Source organism: Bos grunniens, chromosome 7 (assembly GCF_055505025.1).
Source record: "Bos grunniens cultivar Pamir isolate PY7600 chromosome 7, Bosgru_T2T1.0, whole genome shotgun sequence".
Lineage (NCBI taxonomy): Eukaryota > Metazoa > Chordata > Mammalia > Artiodactyla > Bovidae > Bos > Bos grunniens.
In genome coordinates, this window is record NC_141171.1 from 22,539,941 (window position 1) to 22,555,634 (window position 15,694).

Here is a 15,694-nt window from a genome sequence, read left to right on the forward strand (position 1 = left end):
TGCCCTCTTCTCCCCCCTGCCCCTCCTGGTGCTCTTCTCACTGCTGCCTCTCTGCCTCATGTGATAACTCGGGAAGGGGCGGGAAGTTTCTAGCCTCTTCCCCAGACCTAGGACTGGCCTACTTTGCTGATATTTCTTGATGGGCAGTGAACTAGGGCTCCCACGCCTTCTCCAGATGCAGCCTCTAAGGCATTTGGCAGACCCTTGACCAGTCCCACAGGCAGGACTATCCTTGTGGGTGGCTCATGACAAGTATGACTTTATTGAATCAAAATGGATTTTGCCATTAACTCGTGTAGGTTTGGGGTTTCACCGATGGCTCAGCGGTAAAGTATCCGCCTGCAATGCAGGAGACCCAGGTTCGATCCCTGGGTCCGGAAGATCCTCTGGAGGAGGGCACAGCAACACACCCCAGTATTCTTGTCTGGATAATCCCCTGGACAGAGGAGCCTGGCAGGCTACACAGTCCATAGGGTTGCAAAGAGTCAGATGTGACTGAGACGACATAGCATGCACGCACGCAAGTGGGTGTGAGAATTTCCACCTTACTGCTAAACCCTGTCAGAAGGAAAATAACACAGCCTCTGCTCCCCAGGAACTGATATCCAGAGCCAACCCAGAATTTAAAAATATGCCCTTCAGCTTTATGCTGCTGCTGCTGCTAAGTCACTTCAGTCGTGTCTGACTCTGTGCGACCCCATAGACAGCAGCCCGCCAGGCTCCCCCGTCCCTGGGATTCTCCAGGCAAGAACCCTGGAGTGGGTTGCCATTTCCTTCTCCAATGTATGAAAGTGAAAAGTGAAAGTGAAGTCGCTCAGGCGTGTCCAACTCTTAGCGACCCCATGGACTGCAGCCTACCAGGCTCCTCCGTCCATGGGATTTTCCAGGCAAGAGTACTGGATTGGGGTGCCATTGCTTTATTAAAGAGTTTCACAGTGTGAAATTTTGATAACCTGTCCCTCCACCCTGAATTTGGGAGCAGGTCACTACTCTGGCCTTTAACTTTGGATCCTTGCTGATTAAGAATGTGCTCGAGCTTCAAAGCACAGAATCACTTAGTCACAACTATGTGACTAAGTCACTTAGTCACAAAAATGAGTCACTTAGTCACAACTGCTGCCCCCTTGTATCTGGAAAAGAACTTCATGATGCAGAAACAGTGCTGTTGCCTAGCTGTGAAGGACAGGCCTGGTGTCCAGGGCTTTTTCAGACTATGGAATCGCAACTGGAAGCTGAGCCACCTGCCCAAGCTCTACATGGAGGAAACAGAGTACATGGAGCCTAGAAAACAGGTTGCGATTCGTTGCCCAAGGCTCCCACTCCAGAGTTGTGGTGGGTGCCAGAGTGGAGCTGGCAGGGGAGCAGGCCCCTTACCTGGTGTCACCCCACCTGGCCGCACACTCGGATTTCTGTGGCGTCAGCCTGAGCCTGAGCTGTGTCCCTGATGGCTGTCCTCTTGTCCAGCACACCACAGCTGAGGAGCCAGCTTTCCTTCCACGATAAGCATCTTGGCCTTGGCTTCATCAAGAGCCACGTTGTTCTTTCAGTGAGGAAAGATGGAAAATACTGTCTGCACCTTACATTTGAAATCATGATTCTGGTGGAATCATTCTGGGAAGATTTTTCTGTTGGTGTGTGATAGAAATATCTTTGGAGATTCCCAGAATAAGCCAGTGCTTTGGAGCCACTAGTCAGGTCAAGAAGGCCCTGGAGGAGGTGAAAGCTTGAGGTTTGTCTGTCCTCAGGGATGGCTAACGGGTGGGCGTGTGGTTGGTCGTTCATTTCAGAATAAGTATTAGCTGGATGAAATCGAACTGCCTTTCCCAAATGAAAGATACTCTTGTATACTCTGTGGGTATAACGTAGCTTAATCTGGGGACTTGGGCCCCATGAACGATTGTGCAGATGTATCCTTATGGGTTCATGTACGCTGTCTTCCCAGAGAAGAAAATACAGTGGTCTTTTCAAACATGTTCTTGTTAGTCTGTGGGTCTTTAGCTGTCCTTTTCTGATGTATATGGATTCATTCATTCAGCTCAGTTACCACTTTGCATCAGACCTGGTGTTAGACGCCAAGGACACAGGGATGGAGAAGACACCGCCCTGCCCTCATGAGCTCACAGCTCATGTCCCAAGGCAGTTCTCTGCCTTGAGGGCCTGCATCCCAGGGTGCGTGGAGTGGTAGGCCACCCAGAGGTCGGCACAGCAGGATGGAAAGGACTCCAGGTCTAAGCAGAGTCTTGAAGGACTGGTGGCTGGAGGAGAAGAGGGGGATGGAGAGGGAACAGCATGTGCAGAGAGGACCAGCAGCAAGAAGGAAAATGTTTCTGTGAGGGAGAGAGGGGTCTGGTTGCAGGGGGGCAACACTGATAGGAGAGGAGTGATGGGGGGCAGAGTTCCAAATCAAAGCTGTGCAGAAGCAGCTCGAGAGGCCAGAGGAGGATAGAAGCGGCCAGCATGGTCGGGTGGCTCAGCTGTGCCCACGGGATGCTGCCACAAGAGCGCCCGCTGGTGCCCGTGTGGTGGGGGCGGCGCTGGGCACAGAAGGTGACGGTGACGGCCTGAGGAGTGGGTGGGAGAGGAGGATATCAGTTCAGCAAGTGTGGACAGTTCTTTCAAGAGCCGTGGCTGTGTCACCAAAAGGCATGCTCCATAACGTTCCTAGCAACGCAAACTTGGGAAGTTGAAATCTGGAAACAACTAAAATGCCTGTCAGCAATAGGATGGTATATCTACACATAGGAAGTCATAACTCAAGTGAAAGAAAAAAAAAAGACACAAAATATCGTATGATTTCTTTTATATTAAATGACAAAGCACAGTAAAGGATTCTCTGGTCTCAGAAGTCAAGGATTGTGGTTGCCTCCTGGGATTCTGCTGCCGTGGAAAGCTGGTGATGTTCTGTTTCTTGATCTGGGCACTAGTTGGCTGGATAACTTGTACCCAGATAACTGGTACCTGGATAATTTTTTTCACTTTGAAAAGAATCTACTGAACTGTGTATGTATTTGGGCACTTTACCATATGTATGTTATATTGGAACAGAGTTTATTTTAAAAAAAAAAGATCAGCTGTGAAGGGATGACAGCGAACAGAGTGGCAGCTGGTGGAAGCCATGGGGTTGAGGGAAGGTGGAGTTTTTGTTGTTTTCCCGGAAATACTTAAAGGTGTTTTGAACAGTTGGGAGAATGCCACCAGAGACAGAGAAGGGGAGGTGAAGCTCAGTGGAGCAAAGCCCCCAAAGCTCTGCTTTGTGTCAGGGGAGAGAGCAGGCTTCTAAGTACTGTAGAGAGATACCTACCTTGGGGGGATGAAAGGAGGAAGAAAGGCTTCTGGGAGGCCAGGAGGCTGGGAGGCCTCCTCCATGGAGGAGTTAGGGTCCTGCCTGAGGGTGAGATGTGTCATGAACGGACCAGAGTCTAAGGGGGTGCCATGTGAGTCTCTGTGAGGAACACACGTCTCTGGGGCTGGAGACCGTGAGCCTCTGGGGTCACATTGTGGGAGGAATGGAAAAGGGGGGCAGCTGGATTGACTTGGTGGGGTTATCTGAGTGGGGTCCTCCAGGGGATGCCTGGGGACTGAAGAACTTGGCAGGAGAGTGGCTGGAGTGAGGGACCCTGGAGTCCAGCTTGGGAGGGAGGAGGGGCTGGGGAGCATTATGTGTCTGGAGTAATAGGAAAGGGTATCAGCATGCCAGGTTAGTTCTTAGTGGTGGCAGCGGGGCTGGGAGGCTGAGGAGAAGGTGGAGGCCCCAGAACTGGAGTATGCCCTCTATTCCAGCCGAGGATGCCCAGGGAAGCCTGTCATTTCATCTAGTGCATTAAGTGCCCACTGGCCCTACAGCTGTGCCTGCTCAGGGTGGGCTCTCTGGGCAAAGGCTCACCTTGACTTACGCTTTTTGCACCATCCCATTCACGATTTGTGTGACCACAGGCCTAAGATTACATCATGGCACTTGTGCTGTGCAGCTTTAGGGGAGTTTCTTAAGCTCTGTTAAGCCTCAGTTTCCTTGGGTAGGAAATGCATACATCTGATACCTGTAGCATAGACTTGTTCCAAGAAATAACTGAGCTACCATATATGAAATGCCTAGCACAGTGCCCACATTGGTTTTCAGTAATTGCCTGCTGTTACAGTGATTATTTGTATTCCTGCTAGTCCTCGAGTCTGATGTTTAAAAACATTGGTGGATGTGGGGTTGATGAATGTAAGACTCAATTCTTAAAAAGATTTGGGAACCTTTAGCAGGGAGATGAACACTCTTATCTGTATTACACAACTTCTAAAGCACTTCTGTCACTGGTGTCTTTCGTAACCCACTTTTATGTGAAAGCAGAAAAAAAGAGCCAGAGGAGCCCCCAGCCAGACGACCCAACACTGCTCCCAGTCCCTCTCCCATCCATTCCTAGAGGAGAGACCTTGAGCTCAGCTTCACCCCACAGCTGCTCCATCTCAGAACCAACATCCATCCAGGGCAGATCCTCACCCAGTGAAATGCCCTTCTGCTCACCAGCCGTGGGTAGCTTACCCAGGAGCACTGGCTAAAGCCAAAATGCTGTTGGCAGAATCTGAAACTCAGAGAGTTTTCTTCCTTCAGCAGCTGGACAGAAAATGAAGTGCAAGGATGGCGAGTTGATAAGTACAAGGTGGGAAATGGGCCACAGGTCTCATTCTGCCAAGACGCGAGGGCCTGGATGCCCGCCTTGTCACTGACTTTGCACCAGGAAAGGAGAGAACCAGAGGACATGAGTTTGCAACTTTGATGGCACATAGGTCTAGCTGGGAATGCTTAGCCTGTTCCTCCACGTGAGCAAGTTGGAAACATTTCCGTATCATGTTTAAAACAAATGCTACCAGCGGTGTGTCCTTGTCCTGAATCAGAAGCAAGCAGAGCCTTTTCGAAGGCTCACCTCTCACCTCCCAACTCAGACCTGGGAGTCTTCTCCCAGGATTTGCTGCTAGTGTTTACCTCTCCTTTATCCTCTGGGGCCAGATCTCGAGTGGACTTGAGAAAATAATTTGAGCATTTCTTAAGGAATAATTTGAGCATTTTCTTAGAAATTCTGCAACTCACTAGAAGTTTGTAAAATTTCATTTATATCTACAAGAAAACATTTGTTTCTGAAAGCTGTAAGCTTTTCTTATCATGTTGAAGAGGAAAGGGGCACGTCCAACTACATAGAATTGAATAAGTGCTACCACCGTGTGTATCCTGGCCTGCATTGAGTGGAGGCTTTAGACGATTTTCATCAATGAAGACAAATTTCTCTTGAAATTCTCAAACTCTCCACTGAGATTACATTAGATGTGAGCAAGTTACCCAGTCTAGCAGGTCTAAAGCTGTGCAGCATAGTACCATATTTTGTGACAGTTCCGATTTCATACTTGGTATTTTGGGGGTGTTCCTTAGAAAAAAATCCAGAATTTATGACTCCACAGGTGAAAATTTCTAGATGATACTCTCAGAATTGTTTGTGGGCTGAGAGACTCTTCTGGGATTTGTACATAAGAGACAATTCAGGGAAATTTCTTAATAAGGGCCTGGGTTTGAGGAAAGATGCTGGGATGAAAGAAAGAGAAGCAGTAAAACAAAGTGCATGGATCTTATTTTCAAAAGGAGGGTATTTTAACAGCCACCTATTAGAAAATAATGTTTTTTCAATCCTGTAACTTTCTATGTCCCCAAAATCACCTCTGTGATTTGCAATATGGATGTAGGTGCCTGATCACATGTTAAAACACACCACATCTTGGTCAGACAGAGGTGATGCCATTATTGACAAACAGGTCACCAATAGGGTGAGCCTCACAGATTCTAATTATGAGAGCAACTTTGTTTTTGTTTGCATCTATTCTTTTACAATGGCTTGGTGGGGGTAGCTCTTTGTCTGCCCCTGGATAAAACTTAGGCACCCAAGCCTTTTCTGGTTCCTCTCAGGTGAGTCCCATGGGCGTTGTAAGTCACAAACTCGATCTTAATTCAGAATTACAAGTGTAGGTCCAAAATATGAATGTGTCCACTTCGCTGAGATTTCCCTACCCAGGCCAGGGCTGGCTGCAGGCCAGGTGGGAAAGGTGTGAGATCATGCCTTCCTACCTGGTGGTCCTCCCCTTCCTCCACTGGCTGATAAAGGTTTCTGCCCTCTCCCACCAGATGAAAGTAGGGAGGGAGAATGGTTTGGGGCAGATGTTTACAATTCAGTCTGTTGTTTCATGGACACTTTTAGGAGGTTTGTTAAAGCAGGCAGTGCCTGCCTTTGGTTGTCTGCTCCCTGCTTCACATGCGCTTATGTCTCTGGTATATACTTTACTGCCCCCTCTGATTTGAGGGCGGGTACTGGCCTTCGGGTAAGATTCCTCTTTAAGACACCATTCCCATTACCACCTGATGTACCTTCTGTGAACTCCGTGTTCAGTTTCTGGGATTTATTATCTGATTTTCAGCCACAGCCGTCTTCACCTTTCTTATTGGGAACCCCGATCTTTAAGGAACATGATTGTGCTTTTCAAATAGCCTCATTAGGGCCTGAGTTAGCTTGGGTTTCAGACTGGAGTTGGGAGAGAGGACTCCTCATTCCTTCCCTTTTGATGAGCTGTAGGACTCAACAGCTCTCCGAAGAAATCCTCACAAATTCTCCTTCATTCATTCGTATTCTCTCTCTCTCTCTTACTGAAGTGAAATTCACATAGCCTAAAATTAACCTTTTTAAAGTGAACAGTTCAGTGGCATTTACTGCAATACTTTCTTAACCTCAACTCAGCCCTTTTATTACCTCTTTTCTGGGTGAGGGTTGCAAAGTTAACATTTTGGTTTATTTGGTATTTTGGGGGTAAATTCTACACATGGTCTGACCCCTCACTTTTGGAGTTTAACAGATCATGTATCTCCTGCCTCAGTGGTAACTTGTAATTTAATATCTTTTGTACCTGGCTAGGTCCTCAGAACTTAGATAAGCCCCATTTTACAGGTTAGGAAACGGAGAAAGAGAAAACAACCTGCCAGTGTTGGGCTGCCATTGAGGGGCAAGGCCAGGACTCGAGCCTGGTCAGGTCTGTCCAGGAGCACCAGCAGCGTGTGTCTGCCCCGACAGGCCGTGCTAACCAGTGGCCTCCTCCACAGCCTGCTGTGTCTTCTGTCCCCACCTGGCCTCTGAGCCATGCTAGCAGCCCCTGGCTTCCTCAGGTGCAGCAGTGGAAGGTCGTGTCAAGACACAGCAAGAACATCCATGTCCTGTCTCTGCCAATGAGAAGATGGGAGGGCTCTCCCAGCAGTCCGGGCCTCCAGCCTGGCCTGGACTGGGGCCTTTCCAGGTGTCAGTTACAGTGAGAAAGTCCTCTTCCAGCACAGTTGGCAGCTGGAGACTGGAACAGCACAGGCCCAGAGAGCAGCATGGGTTACTGGGGATATGCCTAAGGAGACTGGGGGCCAAGAGCCTGTGCTCCCTGAGGAAGGCAGAAGGGAAGGCACCGGCCAGCCCATCAGGCCTCGAGGCACCCTCCCTGTGCAGCTGTGTCACCTGCCTTCTGTGGTATCAGGCAGCTGGGAGCCTCAAGGTGGGTGAGCTTCGAGCGTCTGCAGAATGGTGGTCCTTCCCAGCACTCATCTGTGTGGGACTCTGATGGTGGCTGTGGACGAAGGCCAGAGGTTTGCGTGGACAGCACTGGGCGTCTGGGACTGACAACTTGGGCGCTTTTCTCAAGGAGTGGCCGATGAGCTTCCAACTAATTTCCTTCTTGCTCTCTCCTTTCAGGGAACCCAAAAGGTGCGATGCTCACCCATGGAAACGTGGTGGCTGATTTCTCGGGCTTTCTGAAAGTGACAGAGGTGAATAAAGTAGAGTCCAATGCAGGTTTACTCTCAAGGTCACCCTCAAGCCTCAGAGGCTTTTCTTTGTGCTTTCTTTTTTTTCCCCCTGATATAATCTAGGCTGCCTTTCCCAGGCAGAAGTTTCTGTTTTCATTAGAGCAATCCCACTTTCACAGATACTTCGAACCACAAACGCTGAAATGATCCATACCTGGTAAATATTCAGTTGATTTCTAATAGTGCTGAGATCCCAGAAAGAAAAAACATGGAAAACTGTTTTCCATTTTTAACTTCAAAAATTGAGATACCTGTGGTTTAATGTATGAAGTGAAGTCGCTCAGTCATGTCTGACTCTTTGCGACCCCATGGACTCTAGCCTACCAGGCTCCTTCGTCTGTGGGATTTTCCAGGCAAGAGTACTGGAGTGGGTAATGTATAACTTTATCTAAAAAGTAATCCTTGGTAACTTGTTTTTCCAAGTAAGTCAGGGTTTAATTCAATCATTTTGTGTTTAAGGACTACTAGAGTCTGAGAAACAACGGCAACTGCTAATTTATAAGGCTGTACTAAAAAAGGTAAATCTAAAATAAAAAAAGCTTGATATCTTGGCCTGACAAAAGCATGTTAGCATTTTTAACCAGCTAAGAAGGAAGGACCTTTTACCACAAGTGGTGAGTATCTGAATGTCCTACAGTTTCCTTAAGGAGGAAGGGACATACCTTTTCACATAAATTAAGCTTTTTCTCCACTGTAGAGAAAACCACTATCCATATTTATGCCAGATGGCATTATGGAGCATATGCCCAAATAGTAGGAAAGTTCCTACATCTTGGTAGGAAACTGAGAGATTTTTGGTAGCTGAGCCCAGGCCAGGAGCCATGAGCAAGTTTCCCAGGGCTTGTCCAGACTCGTCCGAAAGCCAGCCCAGGAGACTGAGGACCTCTGAAAAGGGGCAGAGAGCAGGGAAATCAGCCCAGGAGAGCTCGTCCCTGAGCAGAGCCCCTTGACCAGCGCAGCTTCTGTCCCTGAGGTCAGATCTGGCCCAGAGAGGGGGATCCTGCTCTGGCATCCCCTGTGAAGCCCTGTTCTCAGGCTGTGGCTTCTGAGGCCTGGCTCCACCCGCCACACCTCTGTCCCCAACCCTCGTAGGCACAGACCTAGGGTTCTCTGGGCCCCTTTCTCCAAGAAGGACTGGAAAGTGCCAACAGGCTGAGACCCTCTGAATCCCTACCCAGGTGGCCCAGGGCTGCTGGTGAAGTGGGGCCAGAGGCAGCCCCTGCAGCTGTGGGGAGGGGGAGGTGCCTGAGGTGGCAGGAAGGCTGTGTGTGAGGTGCAGGCCCTCCCGGAGGAGACTCCCCTGCGCAGCTGACTCTGCTGGTTTATATGTGCTTCAACTGGCTCTTTGCTTCTGCAGATAACCTAGACCCACTGGCGCTTCGACCTAACACGCGGCTTCCTATGCTGCCCTTTCTCTCACTTTTCTTTCTGCACCTTCTGTCTTCCTCTCACCCCTCCCCCTTCTCACTTTTTCTCTCTGTCGTCTCTCCTCTGTCTCTTCTCCCTCCTCCCCCATCCAGCCCTCCCCCTCTTCCTTTTCGCCCCTCCAGGTCATTTTCTCTTTATTGTTTTATGACTCTCTTGTTGTCTTCCTGTCAGTGTTTCTTTCCTTTCTGTCTCCCATGCCCGGCACCTGCAGAAAGTGATCTTTCCGAGACAGGACGATGTGCTCATCTCCTTCCTGCCTTTGGCTCACATGTTTGAGAGAGTCATCCAGGTAAGACGCCCCCTGACTGACCGGGCCTTGCCTGGGCTCCTTCTGTTTTCTTACAGAGTCAGTGGGCTCCCACTTGTGCGGATGTACACATTTCCTATTTGCCTTTAGCACACATGTTTGAGCGAATGGTACAGGTAAGGCCCTGGCTTCAGGGAGGCACAGTCTGTGCCCTGAACCCGCAACCCTAGCAGGGTGTCACTTTGTCACTGGCAGCGTGAAATAGAACTAAACTGGCCTGTCTTTGGAAGGTGCCACAAGGGGTCAGAGGACCATGGCCCCTCCACCTATCTCTCTTGGGACCTGCCTGCCCCACCTGTGGACATCCCTTGGCTGAGAGAGGTCCCAGCTGATGCATCTGCTCAGCGAGCATTGCTTCTCTGCAGAAGTGCTTTATTGTTCAACCTCTGTGCAATGTGGCTCCGTTTATGCCCAACACACCTATATTTTGTAACTTCCATCACTCACAAACTCCTAAAACAGAAAGCAGTAAAGATAGTAAAGTTGGGGAATCAAACTCTCACAGCCCCTCAGGCTATAGATGGCACTGCCATCATGATTGAGCACTAGGACAGACCTCCTGGGGACAGAGAATGGAGGAATCCACATGAGGTTGTAGGGACAGAGAAACATCTGTGTATGTCACTTAAGGAACCAGCCTTGGCACACATTATCTCCTAGTCAGTCAGTCAGTTCAGTTGCTCAGTCATGTCTGACTTTTTGTGACCCCATGGACTGCAGCACGCCAGGCTTCCCTGTCCATCATGAACTCTCGGAGCTTGCTCAGACTTACATCCATTGAGTCAGTGATGCCATCCAACCATCTCATCCTCTTGTTGTCCCCTTCTCCTCCTGCCTTCAGTCTTTCCCAGCATCAGGGTCTTTTCTAATGAGTCAGCTCTTCACATCAGGTGGCCAAAGTATTGGAGCCTCAGCTTTAGCATCAGTCATTTCAGTGAATATTCAGGAGGACTGATTTCCTTGAGTTTGACTGGTTTGATCTCCTTGTAGTTCCAGGGACTCTCAAGAGTCTTCTCCAACACTACAGTACAAAGGCATCAATTCTTCTGTGCTCAGCTTTCTTTATAGTCCAGTTCTCACATCCATACATGACTACTGGAAACACCACAGCTTTGACTAGAAGGACCTTTGTCGGCAAAGTAATGTCTCTGCTTTTTAATATGCTGTCTAGGTTGGTCATAACTTTTCTTCCAAGGAGCAAGCGTCTTTTAATTTCAAGGCTGCAATCCCCATCTGCAGTGATTTTGGAGCCCCCCAAAATAGTTTCTCACTGTTTCCATTGTTTCCCCATCTATTTGCCATGAAGTGATGGGACCGGATGCCATGATCTTAGTTTTCTGAATGTTGAGCTTTAAGCCAGCTTTGTCACTCTCCTTTCACTTTCCTCAAGAAGCTCTTCAGTTCCTCTTCACTTTCTGCCATAAGGGTGGTGTTATCTGCATATCTGAGGTTATTGATATTTCTCCCGGCAATCTTGATTCCAGCTTGTGCTTCATCCAGCCTAGCATTTCACATGATGTACTCTGCATATAAGTTAAATAAGCAGGGTGACAATATACAGCCTTGATGTACTCCTTTCCCAATCTGGAACCAGTCTGTTGTTCCATGTCCAGTTCTAACTGTTGCTTCTTGACCTGCATACAGATTTTTCAGGAGGCAGGTCAGGTGGTCTGGTATTCCCATCTCTTTCAGAATTTTCCACCATTTGTTGTGATCCACCCAGTCAAAGGCTTTGGCGTAGTCAATAAAGCAGACATAGATGTTTTTCTGGAGCTCTCTTGCTTTTTCAATGATCCAGCGGATATTGGCAATTTGATCTCTGGTTCTCTGCCTTTTCTAAATTCAGCTTGAACATCTGGAAGTTCACGGTTCACGTACTGTTGAAGCCTGGCTTGGAGAATTTTGAGCATTAGTTTGCTAGTCTGTGAGATGAGTACAATTGTGTGGTAGTTTGAACATCCTTTGGCATTGCCCTTCTTTGGGATTGGAATGAAAACTGACCTTTCTAGTCCTGTGGCCACTGCTGAGTTTTCCAAATTTGCTAGCATATTGAATCCAGCACTTTAACAGCATCATCTTTTAGGATTTGAAATAGCCTAACTGGAATTCCATCACCTCCACTAATTTTGTTCATAGTGATGCTTCCTAAGGCCCACTTGAGTTTGCATTCCAGAATGTCTGGCTCTAGGTGAGTCATCACACAATCGTGGTTATCTGGGTCATGAATATCTTTTTTGTATAGTTCTTCTGTGTATTCTTGCCACCTCTTCTTAATATCTTCTGCTTCTGTTAGGTCCATACCATTTCGTCCTTTATTGTGCCCATCTTTGTGCGAAATGTTCCCTTGGTATCTCTAATTATCTTGAAGAGATCTCTAGTCTTTCCCATTCTATTGTTTTCCTCTATTTCTTTGCATTGATCTCTGAGGAGGGCTTTCTTATTCTCCTTGCTATTCTTTGGAAATCTGCATTCAAATGGGTATAACTTTCCTTTTCTCCTTTGCTTTTAGCTTCTCTTCTTTTCTCAGCTATTTGTAAGGCCTCTGCATACAACCATTTTGCCTTTTTGTATTTCTTTTCCTTGGGAATGGTCTTGATCACTGCCTCCTGTACAATGTTATGAACCTCCATCTATAATTCTTCAGGCACTTTGTCTATCAGATCCAATCCCTTGAATCTATTTGTCACTTCTACTGTATAATTGTAAGGGATTTGATTTAGGTCTTACCTGAATGGTCTAGTGGTTTTCCTTATTTTCTTCAATTTAAGTCTGAATTTTGCAATAAGGAGTTCATGGTCTGAGCCACAGTCAGCACCCAGTCTTGTTTTTGCTGACTGTATAGAGCTTCTCCATCTTTGGCTGCAAGAAATATAATCTGATTTTGATATTGACCATCTGGTGATGTCCATGTGTAGAGTTGTCTCTTGTGTTGTTGGAAGAGGGTGTTTGCTGTGACCAGTGTGTTCTTTTGGCAAAACTCTGTTAGCCTTTGCCCTACTTCTAGGTGCAGCAGAAGCATTATCTCCTAAGCCTCTGCCATTTGGCCTTGGGGGAGATCTGGTCTACTAGGGAGGGCTTTCCAGCGTTTCAGACCTGGATTCCAGCACCAGCAATTATCACTTGTGACTCTGAGCAAATCCCTTTACCTCTGAGGCCTTTGCATTCCTCCTCTGTCAAACTGATAAGAATTCTGTCTCCCTTACATAATTGCTATGAATACGGAAGAAAGGAGCCCTTGGCATGTTCCTAGTCCCATTAGCAACCAGCCAGGCTCCACCTTGGCCTCCCTTGGCCAACAACATCAGCAGCATCCCCAGTACTCGTGGGCACTGCATAGCCTTCCAGAGTTGCTGAGTTGTCCCTGGGGAAGCGCGCAGGCATTCTGAGATCTGGAGCAGACACACTGATGAGGTAGTACAGCTCAGGGACTGAGGCCGCTGTCCAGGCTCTGGGAGTGAGCACGAAGGGGCAGCCACCAGTGAGTGTGGCTGTGCTGGCATCCCCCAAAGGCTCAGGATTCCACCCTGTCTCCTGCTTCGCTTCATGTCTGAGTGGGACTTAGCGGGGGAGTGGGGAGCTGTGGAGGGCGATGTGTCACCTCGGATGGCTTTCTTCAGTGTCCTATGGCAGCAGCCAGAGCTGGCTTTGGGGGTCACAGGTGCCTCCGTATGGGGCAGAGCTTTGGACAGCTCTGGACTGCTCCCAGGAGTGACCGCCCTGAGGGACTCCTTTCTTCCTGTCCTCTTCCGCCAGTCCGTCGTCTACTGCCACGGAGGGCGCGTTGGCTTCTTCCAGGGAGACATCCGCCTCCTCTCAGATGACATGAAGGCCCTGCACCCCACCATCTTCCCAGTGGTCCCCCGGCTGCTGAACCGCATGTACGACAAGGTGAGCCTCGCGGGGAGTCTCTGCTTGTTCGGATGGAGGCTGGAGCCCCAGGCAGACTTTCTACACCTCCAGCCCCAGGTCCTGAAAGTCGCCTCCTCTCGTATTTCCTGACTCCCACCCGCTCTTCTGTTTGCTTCCTGCTGTCCAAAACCCTGGTTGGGAGATTTTGAGGGGAAGGAAGCTTCTTTCTCAGCTGTGTGCCTGGGCCTTGGTAGTGTTAACCTTCAACTGGATGTCACACATTTAGTGAAGCTCCTGCTTCTCTGGAGGCTCAGTTGGTAAAGTGTCTGCCTGCAATGCCAGAGACATGTGTTCAATCCCTGGGTTGTGAAGATCCCCTGGAGAAGGGAATGGCAACCCACTCCAGTATTCTTGCCTGGAGAATTCCATGATAGAGGAGCCTGGTGGGCTACAGTCCACAGGGTCACAAAGAGGCGGACATGACTAAGTAATTAATACTTTCACATGCAGGGGCAAAAATAGTGTGGCTTCTCTGCTGACCAGTCTGAGCTTTCTTCCTGAGAGTATGTCTCGAGGTAGGGTATGTGGTCCTTACAGCTGTTCCCAACTTCTGTTCTTCAGATCTTCAGCCAGGCAGACACCCCATTAAAGCGCTGGCTCCTGGAATTTGCAGCAAAGCGTAAGCAGGCCGAGGTCCGGAGTGGAATCATCAGGAATGATAGTATCTGGGATGAACTCTTCTTTCATAAGATTCAGGTGAGAAAGTGAACAAGTGATGGTGGAGTGGCACCCAGGTATCCAGTGGGTGACCTTATAGAAGAACTGGAGAGTTCTATCCCAGTGGCATGGCATGTAATCTTATAAAACAGTAACTTAATTGCCAATGAAATCAAAGCTTAAGCTGCCATTGAAATTTTAAAGGACTCATTTTCGTTCTTTGGAGATGTGTTATATTTGCCTGAGGCAACCAGCAAGAATTCTTGGCGTGAATTCTTGGAAAGTGAGTTCCTCGACCTCTGTAGGCAGTAGGACAACTTTGCCCATGGGTAGTCGGGCTCACCAGGGAACTCCTGGGACCTGAGGATTCTCTCGCCCCCTCCCTGTAACCTTGGTCACGGTGCCTTTCCAAGCAGCACAAGGCTCTAGCATGATGACCAAGAATCTTCCTTTCCCTCCCTGTTTCCCATCCCTTCAGCTTCTCCCAAACCAAGCCGTATATGAACTACTCATTCCTGTATCCCCACTAAAGTTGTAAAGCTCTGCATCACACAAAGAATTTGTAGTTAATTAGAGGAGTGAGCATTACTCATTTTTCCTTCTACTCTATTTTTAGCTATGAAAATGAATATTTAAAATCTCTTGGCTCAACTTACAGAAACAAAGTGCTTAAAAAATTTATTGTCTTCTGCCGTGCACAGGTGAATAGCTCATGGCATTGATTTAGAAATGAACTAAAAGGCCATGCTATTAAGGTGTAAGTGGGAAGAAATTGTCCTAAGTAATTGTTGTGGATGCTTGCAAACAATGAGAGAGTGAGGGAACAGCTGTGTATTTTAAGAAAGGGAGAATCAAAATTACAGAATGCCACGCAGATTAATGGCTTATGTCTCAAAATACATAAAAGAGTTAGCCAGCCATACCGTGGCTTGGGTTGCAAAGCCATTTGGATTGATTCATTTGGAAGGAGAAGGGCCTTCCTCACCTCAGCTCTTGGGTTGTACAGCTTCAGGCTGCCTCTCTGATCCCAACCTCAGCGTCCAGGTTAGGGTGCAACTGTGGTGTGTTTTCGTTGAGTGAGACCCAGGTGAGCTGCACGTCACCTGCAGCAGCATAGACTCTGGCACGTTTTTCTCTCTCCCCACAGGCCAGTCTCGGTGGGTGCGTGAGGATGATTGTTACTGGAGCAGCCCCCGCATCACCAACAGTCCTGGGATTCCTCCGGGCAGCTCTGGGCTGCCAGGTATTGATTGCCTTTCTGTGGCCTTCACTGGGGGCAGTGGGGTGTACATTAGGACAGGGCAGGGAACCCATTGATCCCTCTTCTGTATAGAGAAATATCCTAGGGGCAAGATTTTTGTGGGGTAAAAGCCCGTGCTTTGAAGATGTAAAAAGCCTAAGGGTCACTGAAAGCCAAGAAAGCTTTGTGACATTGTAGAAAGCCTAGGCGTGTATCCACTCTGGGAGAAAACCACATGGATCATCAATGTGCTGGAGAATCTGTCCCACACCTGTACTGGCATCTCTGC

The 15,694-nt window shown here is 48.4% G+C and overlaps 1 protein-coding gene across 10 annotated transcripts in view; it reads left to right on the forward strand.

Moving 5' to 3' along the window:
• ACSL6 (acyl-CoA synthetase long chain family member 6) overlaps window positions 1–15,694 on the forward strand; it is a 63,273-nt gene that overhangs the window by 29,031 nt on the left and 18,548 nt on the right. For 3 of the 10 annotated variants that reach the window (XM_086410421.1, XM_086410418.1, XM_086410422.1), the window contains 5 exons: window positions 7,752–7,825; window positions 9,504–9,581; window positions 13,353–13,487; window positions 14,070–14,204; window positions 15,313–15,408. In XM_086410421.1, coding sequence (XP_086266547.1) covers window positions 7,752–7,825; window positions 9,504–9,581; window positions 13,353–13,487; window positions 14,070–14,204; window positions 15,313–15,408 — 518 coding nt within the window. Of the gene's footprint in view, window positions 1–7,751; window positions 7,826–9,503; window positions 9,582–9,637; window positions 9,716–13,352; window positions 13,488–14,069; window positions 14,205–15,312; window positions 15,409–15,694 lie in introns of all 10 variants that reach the window. The other 7 variants (XM_086410423.1, XM_086410419.1, XM_086410424.1 and 4 more) reach the window with 3 other exon arrangements.